Source organism: Triplophysa dalaica, chromosome 15, assembly GCF_015846415.1.
Source record: "Triplophysa dalaica isolate WHDGS20190420 chromosome 15, ASM1584641v1, whole genome shotgun sequence".
NCBI classification, from domain to species: domain Eukaryota; kingdom Metazoa; phylum Chordata; class Actinopteri; order Cypriniformes; family Nemacheilidae; genus Triplophysa; species Triplophysa dalaica.
In genome coordinates this window covers 22624402-22634575 of record NC_079556.1, presented here as the reverse complement: position 1 = coordinate 22634575, position 10174 = coordinate 22624402, and the positions used below count along the sequence as shown (strand labels likewise).

The window sequence follows — 10174 nt, the reverse complement described above, 5'->3', positions numbered from 1 at the left end:
AGAGAAACATAGAGTACGAGGCGTGTGATTCCATTCAATTCAGAACATGTGTCTGTGAACACCAGAGTCATCTGCACGAGAACATCCATGTGCTGCTATTGTTGTCCAGCATCACGTGGAGTCGCCAGACTCTCCTCTCTGTCCCGCTCATGGACAAGACCTCAGTATCCCAACAACATTGTCAAATGAAACCGCATCAAAAACACAACTTCATTTGTGTAATTCTACATTTTTTTGTAGCGGTGGATTGTTTGACGTCATCTCATGTTTGTTGAGTTTGGAACATTTATTTACAGGTTGCATCATGTTAAATCAACATGTGTCTGCTTCACCGAGGAGCAGATTCTTTCAGCTTAGATCTGATGATGTGTCGTGTGCTCTAATGTGTGATGCTGACATGTGAAAAAGCTTCAGCTGAGACACTGATGATGTGAACTGATGTGCCGTGAGAAATGTGAATGAATTTTGATGAGACGACATAAGAACAGAAGAGTGAGTCAGATAAACACACACATGAGACAGAAGAGAGAAAGTGTTAGTCAGCCTGACCTCATCTGTGTGTGTGCGTCTGTTAGAACACAACCCAAACCACAGCTTTGTGTCCAACCGTTGTCATGGTTACTCACTCTCATCTACACAGCACTCTCTCCTTCAATTTTCATCTACACTGTTTGTCCTATCATTTGTGTCTTCAACATATTCACTTCATCATCTGCTTACTCACTTGTTTACTCCCTCACTCCCTCAGTCCCTCACTCCCTCAGTTCCTCACTCACTCACTCACTCACTCACTCACTCACTCACTCACTCACTCACTCACTCTCTCACCTGTCACTCACTCACTCACTCACTCACTCACTCACTCTCTCACCTGTCACTCACTCCCTCAGTTCCTCACTCACTCACTCACTCTCTCACCTGTCACTCACTCACTCACTCACTCTCTCACCTGTCACTCACTCACTCACTCACTCACTCACTCTCTCACCTGTCACTCACTCACTCACTCACTCACTCACTCACTCACTCTCTCACCTGTCACTCACTCACTCACTCACTCTCTCACCTGTCACTCACTCACTCACTCACTCACTCTCTCACCTGTCACTCACTCCCTCAGTTCCTCACTCACTCACTCACTCACTCTCTCACCTGTCACTCACTCACTCACTCACTCACTCACTCACTCTCTCACCTGTCACTCACTCACTCACTCACTCTCTCACCTGTCACTCACTCACTCACTCACTCTCTCACCTGTCACTCACTCACTCACTCACTCACTCACTCACTCACTCACTCACTCTCTCACCTGTCACTCACTCACTCACTCACTCACTCACTCTCTCACCTGTCACTCACTCACTGACTCACTCACTCACTCACTCACTCACTCACTCACTCACTCACTCACTCACTCACTCTCTCACCTGTCACTCACTCACTCACTCACTCACTCACTCACTCACTCACTCACTCACTCACTCACTCACTCACTCACTCTCTCACCTGTCACTCACTCACTCACTCACTCACTCACTCTCTCACCTGTCACTCACTCACTCACTCACTCACTCACTCTCTCACCTGTCACTCACTCACTCACTCACTCACTCACTCTCTCACCTGTCACTCACTCACTCACTCACTCACTCTCTCACCTGTCACTCACTCACTCACTCACTCACTCACTCACTCTCTCACCTGTCACTCACTCACTCACTCACTCACTCACTCACTCTCTCACCTGTCACTCACTCACTCACTCACTCACTCTCTCACCTGTCACTCACTCACTGACTCACTCACTCACTCACTCACTCACTCACTCACTCTCTCACCTGTCACTCACTCACTCACTCACTCACTCACTCTCTCACCTGTCACTCACTCACTGACTCACTCACTCACTCACTCACTCACCTGTCCTCACCACCTCACTCATCAGATGGATATATTGAAATGTTTTACCTGAGGTTTATCACTGTCAAGCTGATCAGTACTTTTGCTTTTCTTCATTCTGAAATACACAATTAAAATCACCAATTAAACACTTTAAACATTATTCATAATAATATGAAATGAACACAAGTTTGATCCAAAGCTTCATAAAACTATATATATATATATAAATAAATCTGACACACTTAAATATTTTACATTAAAATAAAGTAAATCTAGATCAAATCTATCCAAAGATTCCAAATGGTGTGTGTGTGTGTGTGTGTGTGCGTGTGTGTGCGTGTGTGTGCGTGCGTGCGTGTGCGTGCGTGTGTGTGCGTGCGTGTGCGTGCGTGTGTCTGTGTGCGTGTGTGTGCGTGCGTGTGTCTGTGTGTGTGTGTGTGCGTGTGTGTGCGTGCGTGTGCGTGCGTGTGTCTGTGTGCGTGTGTGTGCGTGCGTGTGTCTGTGTGTGTGTGTGTGCGTGTGTGTGCGTGCGTGCGTGTGTCTGTGTGTGTGCGTGTGTGTGCGTGTGTGTGCGTGTGTGTGCGTGTGCGTGCGTGTGCGTGTGCGTGCGTGTGTGTGCGTGTGTGTGCGTGTGTGTGCGTGCGTGCGTGCGTGTGCGTGCGTGTGTGTGCGTGCGTGTGCGTGCGTGTGTCTGTGTGCGTGTGTGTGCGTGCGTGTGTCTGTGTGTGTGCGTGTGTGTGCGTGCGTGCGTGTGTCTGTGTGTGTGCGTGTGTGTGCGTGTGTGTGCGTGTGCGTGCGTGTGCGTGCGTGTGCGTGTGTGTGTGTGCTTGCGTGTGCGTGCGTGTGTGTGGAGTGTGTGCGTGTGTGTGGAGTGTGTGCGTGTGTGTGGAGTGTGTGCGTGCGTGTGGAGTGTGTGTGTGTGTGTGTGCGTGTGCGTGTGTGTGCGTGTGTGTGCGTGTGTGTGGAGTGTGTGCGTGTGTGTGGAGTGTGTGCGTGCGTGCGTGCGTGCGTGTGGAGTGTGTGTGTGTGTGTGTGTGGGCTCACTTGTCCTTGTCCTTCTTCTTCATGTCACTGAGAGAAAAAGACAATAAGTGTTAGTCTAAACTATTAAACTGTATTCAGAAAGACACACACACACACACACACACACCTGTTGAGCGCTTTCATCTCGCTGCAGTGTTTCTCTGTGGCTATCTCCAGGAGTTTGGTCAGACGCTGTGACACAGGAAATACAGAACAGGAAACAGGAAGTCACACTTACTCCAGGACACAACACACCAGCTGGTGCACACACACACACACACACACACTTTCAGTCACATCCAACAGAACATGACTATACAGACTCTGATCTCTTCAGTAATTGATGACTTATATCTGTTGGCATTATTCTCACAAACACACTCCACGGTAAACAATGTGCCTAAAGTGTGCAGTACACCATTATTGACACCTACATCAGGTTTCACACATTTGTGCACATCATAAAATAGTATTTAGAGTGATAAGTAAATTATAATCATGAAACATATTGAGAGCTGAAGAGCTGGTGTCACCCTTCAGTGTGTGAGTGATGGTTTAGTGTCTCATGTGAGGCTGTTGTGAGTGACGTCGCTGTGAGATTAAACCCCCCGATCACATCAGCTGACTAACACACAGACACTAACACACCATAAACACACATCAACACTCCCAATTACAGGCTGACTTGTTTGGGTATTCCTGCGGTCACATGACTGAAACAGGACAGGAAACAATGTCAGCGGGAGTGGGCTGGACCGGGAATACACAAATATACTTTGATATAAATAAACGTTGTAATCTTCTGTTTGCTTTAGTGTGTCTGGTTAAGTGAATGATGTGCTTCACACACCCGTAACAGCTGGTGGCGCTAATGCACTAAGTTGATATGCAAACCACCAATAATATATGAGAAGAAGGCGACTTCACCACCAGTGTTGGGTAAGTTACTCTGAAAAAGTAATGAATTACTAGTTACTAGTTACATATTCAATATTGTAATTAGATTACTGTACAAATTACTCAGTCCAAAAAGTATTTAATGATTTATTACTAATGACTTTCTATATCCAACATCAACCTTAGATTAGTTCAGTGATTCAATGATAGACATGAAACGGCTCTTTTAATTCATTTAAATAAATCATATTAAACTACTTAAAGTATTATTATTAACTCACCAAAGTATACAAATGTGTGAATTACACATTAAAGCACAGATTTTAAAGTTAGATTTATAATTTGGATGTCAGTTTCACTATTGAATATATGACGCAGTATTTAGTCACGTCAGTATTTAGAAGTAACTGTAATTAAATTACAGAAAAATAAGAGTAATCCCCTACTTTAGTTTCTCTCGAGGGAAAAGTAATTAAATAATGGAATTGGGACGGGAGAGGTTTGAGAATCCACTTCTGTGTCACACTCTACTCCGAATCCCCTAAATGTGTGCCAATATTGTGCTTTTACACCCGCAAGAAAGAAAACTCATTATATAAACATAATTATTTCAATTATTTCTGATAGACATTAATGAGATTATATGGAGAGCAAATAGAAATCTTTGCTGAAGTGTCGTTTGAGTCTCAGATATTTCTCATGAGGAGAAAAAGAGTGAAAATGTGTGTATCATTAGAGTTTGAGAAGAGACGTCAACAATTTGTTAAAATTAGTTTAGATTTGTCTCGTCTGCAATCAAAAACAATTTTATTGAGGATCTAAATATCAACCCTGTTGAAAAAACAGCATATGCTGGTTAGGTAGGTTTTGATGCTGGTTTGTCCATTTAATGCCAGCACATTACAAGTTTAAACCAGCACATGACCATTGTATATAGGTAAATGACCAGCTCAAACCAGCAAAAACCAGCTAAAGATCATCTTAAACCAGCAAATGACCATCTTAAACTACCTTAAACCAGCACATGACCAGCATAAACCAGCACATGACCATCTTAAATCCAGGACATGACCAGCATAAACCAGCATATTAACATTTTTAACCAGCACATGACCAGATTAAACAGGCAAATGACCAGCTCATACCTGCAAAAAAAAAACCTTAAACCAGCACAAGACCATCTTTTACCAGCACAAACCAGCAAACCAGCATGAAAACATACCTAAGCAGTTTTTTTCAACAGGGTAACTCAAACATTTCTCATCAAATCCAGATGATTTCACATCTACACTGGCGTCACACTTCTTTGTTCCTCCTGAGAAATATCCTGAGCAATGAAGGAGAAGATCATAGTTTGTCATGATGACTTTGAGATCTGTGGTTACCTCAGTGTTCTGCTGCTCTTTCTTGTTCTTGGTCTGATCGTAGTGTTCCACCAGCACAGCTCTGAGATCAGTCTGAAGCTTCTGCTTGATGTCTGTGATCTGTTCGGTTGGCTCAGAACCTTCTGATCTGTGGAGTCACACAGAAACAACAACAAGATCTTTCCAGAGCTCCAGAACACTTGACCAGAGAACTGAACGCTGGTGAAAGGTTTTGGGTTTTTACTTCTTAACCGAGCTCTTCTTCTTCAGCACTTCCATCTGTTTGCCGTATTTCTGCGTCACGTCATCGCGTTTCTTCTGAAACTTCTTCTCCATGTCCTTCAGGTCTTTCTCTTGTTTCTTGGAGACCTTCAGGAAGTTCTTGTGCTGCTGCAGTTCCTCACAGGTCACGGTGGGCGGGTCTGAAACGAGATGAGATCAAAGGTCAGCGTCTGTATGCATCATCAGTCTGGTGTCAGACAGGACCGGGTCTCGATCACCTGATGGGTCAGCAGGAGACTCTTCTGCTTTGGGTTCGGTTTCAGGGGCTGCTTCCGGATTTTCCTCAAGTTTTTGTTCTGGTTCTGCTTCTGGATTTTCCTCTGGTTTTGTTTCAGGGGCTGGCTCTTGATCTTCCTCTGGTTTTGCTTCAGGAGTTGGTTCTGGAGCTGGTTCTGGCTCTGGGGCTGGTACTGGTTCAGGAGCTAGTTCTGGTTTTGGCTCTGGGGCTGGTTCTGGTTCAGCAGCTGGTTCTGGTGTTGGCTCGGGGGCTGGTTCTGGTTCAGGTTCAGGTGCTGGCTCTGTTTTTTCCTCAGGTTTCGGAGGTTCGGCGTCGCCCTCTGCTGGACTCTCAGAGGCTTTTGGTTCTGATGTTAAAACAGAAAGACTGTTATGGTGAGTTCTGATCTGATCCGTGTTTAGTTGTAAATATCATAAGATGTCATATTGAAGACTTGCACTCACAAAAAAGTCATTTTCAAAGTGACTTTATACTTTTAAAATATCTGGAAACAGTGTTTGACAAATCAATTGGAGTTAAGTTAATGGAATGAAGTTATAGCTTGAATTAAGTTTGGTAACGCTGTTTAGAAACAAAACTTCATATCTTTGTTAAAAGGATCTCAATTTGATTTGAGGAAAACAAGACAAGTAAGACAGGAAGTAAGAGAGCGAGCGAGTGATGTGTGAAGATGCACCTGCAGGAGTCGCAGCAGTCGCAGCAGTCGCAGCTCCATCAGCCATAGGTAACTCATATTCAGACACGTATGTGGCGCACTAGAAATGACAACATCATGAGACAAACCATAACACATGTGAAGTTATGTCATTTTCACATTTTGTTAACTATTAGCATAGTTGATCTATTAGCATTGATGCAAAGCAGCTTTACAGTAAATACTACAGACAGCAGATAGAAAAAACTCAAATATAAAACGAATGATGTTAATATTGCTGGAGTGAGAATTATTATCTGTAGGTTTGTAATCAGAACGTTATATTTATATATTGAGCCGGCGTCTGACACATTTTTGGTAAGACGTACATCTGTCACTGTGAAAATAATAGAATAGAGTTGTTTTTGCAATAAATAAATGCATATATTGAAAAATGCTCATTTTAGTTTGATATTGAGTTAATCATTTAGTTTAATTGAAAAGAGTGGTGGAGACTGAAGAATGAAGAGTTCAAGACGGTCACGTCACACTCTTGAATTCAGATGATGTTTGTAGGTCAATGATCAGAATAAAAGAGTTCAATACTGTGTGTGTCTTTATTAAAGAAGGATTTCTTTCTACCTCTTGCTTCGGAGGCTTTGTAGTCTTGACAGGATTGAAAAGTGCGTCTGTGAAATCTAAAGGAGACGACACAAGTGCATGTTTGATGTTGTGTTAGATGAAATGAACAGCAGTGTAAATGTGATGTAGAGTGAGAGTTTACCAGCGAACGCAGCGGGAATATAATCCTTCACATCAATGTGCACGAACAGAGACGGCAGAGTCAGAGGCATATTACTCTCACTGCGCAAAGCAATGTGCTGGAAACCTGCACACACACACACACACAGACACACACGCTGCTTATTAATGAAAGGATCTAAATGAGAAACACTGGAAATAATGTGTCATAATATACAGGATTAAACGGGAAGAAAGATTCTTAGGAAAAATTCAACACATGAAACAATACTGTGATATACTTTAGGATTGACTATTCTAAATACTACAGTACTGTTGAACCTCACTATAGCAAATATGATATCATGTATACAACAGTTTAATATAGCTGATACCAAAGAATGCTGAAGTACAAGTGCACTTAAATATTAAATAATACTACAGTATGTTTCTCCATTCACTATAGGGGATACTACAGAACACGTTATACATCAACCAAGTGTAGTCCTGATTATAATATAGTACAGTATACTACAATTTACCGCAGTAAATATTAAGGTTTATACCATGGTGTGTTTGAATACTGAATCATATTCCCTCATATTCACCTGTGTGATCTAAAATGACACTGTAAACTTCAATTAAAGCTTTCATTTGACAAATAACCATGGTATAAGTGTTATAACCCACGGCTAGCTGTGGATTATCTCTTACATACCACCAGAGCATGTGAGCGGATCACGTGTGTGTTCGTTCCCCCTGCTCCACCGCTCAGTGGTCACCAGACCGCTCCGCTCAATTCTGCTCCCCGCTCATCTGGTGTAATCGCTCTACGCTTGCTCAAATGTAAAATTCCTCTACATCCCCAACACCTGTGGTTTTCAACTGAAGCCTTACCCCTCGTTTACACCGCACGGCTCTGATGCAGCTAATGGAACTGATCGCAGTCATTCTAGTCTATGCTTGTGTTCACACCAGAAGCGCCGCGGCATGTTTCAAAAACGCCCCAGAACCGGCTCTCCGTGGCGCTACACTGAAGATACGTTACGCTTATTTTGGCGAACCGGAGCGAGAAAGAGTGACAGCTCCGGCCTTTGGATAAAAACCCCTTCCGCTCAAATGCTCTGCATACTACAGTATATACTACAGAATGAGATACATGATAAATAATAAATAATAAAAGTGATTGTCATTACTATAATGTAGTACAGTATACTATTATACCCTACACTTGACTGTAGTGAATACTATACTAGTATACAGTATTGAATGCTTGATTCTGATTGGCCAGTCACAACAATCCAAGGGTTTTTATTGTTCAAAACTAATAACTCCCTGTAACCCACATGCTGCAAATCATTTTGAGAGGGACAGTTTAATATTACACAAAACGTATTATAAATATGTCTTTTAATAACACATATGACATTATATTTACATATATTGTATTTATTATTTTTGCCTGTTTGTGATGTTTGAACATGGTTTCATACTTTAACACCAAAACTAAACGACTTTTCCTCACAGAAGGTCTGCATTCAGAAAAAATGAGCTAATGAAATATTTCAAATTCACATTTTAAACATAATATTCAGTTTTAATAATCCCGCTGTCAGGGATTATTTGCCTGTGCATTATCACTTACATAATGAATAAGACACACAGAGGGCTTCGTTTGTTCTGAATGTATTTATGAATCATGATAAATATTTTGTTTCTGACCTGTCTGAAGAGCATCCAGTGGCAGAATTCTGTGACCTATGAACTTTCCGCTCTCCTCATGAACCACGATCCTGAGGTAAGCCATCTCCTGCAGCAGAATCTGTTGAAGAACATCATAAAGACCTTCAGCATCTGATATCATCACATGACACATCAGGAGAGGACCACAGACCTTCTCAAAGACGAAAGGCTCTTCGTTCCACTCCGGGTTGATGGCGTTGGGGGTCGCCGTCCATTTGGTACGAAACTTTTTCTTGGGGTCCTTCGGCAAACCGATGAGTTCCACCTCCACTCCGGTTTTCACACTCTTATCTGACAGGAACTGACCCGAGTAGATCTGAAAGTTGACAGGAGGAGCAGATAAAGACCAGAAGTTTGTGAAGCACACACTGATGTCTGGATTGTGTGTGTTGTGTGATTGACCTTAATGGTGAGCGTGCAGGCGATGATCGTGTCGAATCTTTCAGTGAAAGGATCAAACTTCTTGTCGCTCTTGCGAAGCATCTCGTGTTTGAGCAGGTACCCCGTCCTGCCGTTGAACTCGAACAGAGCCATGTTCAACTGCATGGGGAAATCTGCACACATCACACATGACACACACAGCTCAGCACACTCAAAACAATACAATTACATTCATCACAAATTACATGAACCTAGAAATCAAACATTTAAGAAATGATTTGTCCAGAAACACAGACCTACACACAATACACAAACATTTGACACTTTCATCCTCTCACCCATAGTCTGATAGTTGAGTGCCACAAACTGACAGCCTGCGGTCCAGAAGGGCTGAGGACTGTAGTTTGATGAATCCACACGTGTTCCTTTAGGATAGATCCGACTCATCTGCCTCTTATTATATCTACAGTCATCACTATAGGAAAAGACTGACACCCATACATATCCTCACATCTACATCATCTGATCTGATTTCATCTACATCATCTGATCTCATCTACATCATCTGATCTCATCTACATCATCTGATCTCATCTACATCATCTGATATCATCTACATCATCTCATCTGATTTCATCTACATCATCTCATCTGATCTCATCTACATCATCTGATCTCATCTACATCATCTGATCTCATCTACATCATCTGATCTCATCTACATCATCTGATCTGATTTCATCTACATCATCTGATCTGATTTCATCTACATCATCTCATCTGATTTCATCTACATCATCTGATCTCATCTACATCATCTGATCTCATCTACATCATCTGATCTGATTTCATCTACATCATCTCATCTGATTTCATCTACATCATCTGATCTCATCTACATCATCTCATCTGATCTCATCTACATCATCTGATCTCATCTACATCATCTCATCTGATCTCATCTAC

General features: G+C 42.3%; 1 protein-coding gene across 1 annotated transcript in view; it reads right to left on the bottom strand.

Moving 5' to 3' along the window:
- plcb2 (phospholipase C, beta 2) overlaps window positions 1–10174 on the bottom strand; it is a 28639-nt gene that overhangs the window by 7407 nt on the left and 11058 nt on the right. Inside the window, exons 18-30 of the mRNA XM_056767754.1 lie at window positions 9547–9671; window positions 9230–9381; window positions 8979–9143; window positions 8807–8906; window positions 7128–7232; window positions 6986–7041; window positions 6386–6464; window positions 5690–6055; window positions 5434–5611; window positions 5211–5337; window positions 3056–3120; window positions 2950–2976; window positions 1972–2020 (exon numbers count right to left, since the gene is read on the bottom strand). Of these exons, the coding sequence (XP_056623732.1) occupies window positions 1972–2020; window positions 2950–2976; window positions 3056–3120; window positions 5211–5337; window positions 5434–5611; window positions 5690–6055; window positions 6386–6464; window positions 6986–7041; window positions 7128–7232; window positions 8807–8906; window positions 8979–9143; window positions 9230–9381; window positions 9547–9671 (1594 nt within the window). The remainder of the gene's footprint in view (window positions 1–1971; window positions 2021–2949; window positions 2977–3055; window positions 3121–5210; window positions 5338–5433; window positions 5612–5689; window positions 6056–6385; window positions 6465–6985; window positions 7042–7127; window positions 7233–8806; window positions 8907–8978; window positions 9144–9229; window positions 9382–9546; window positions 9672–10174) is intronic.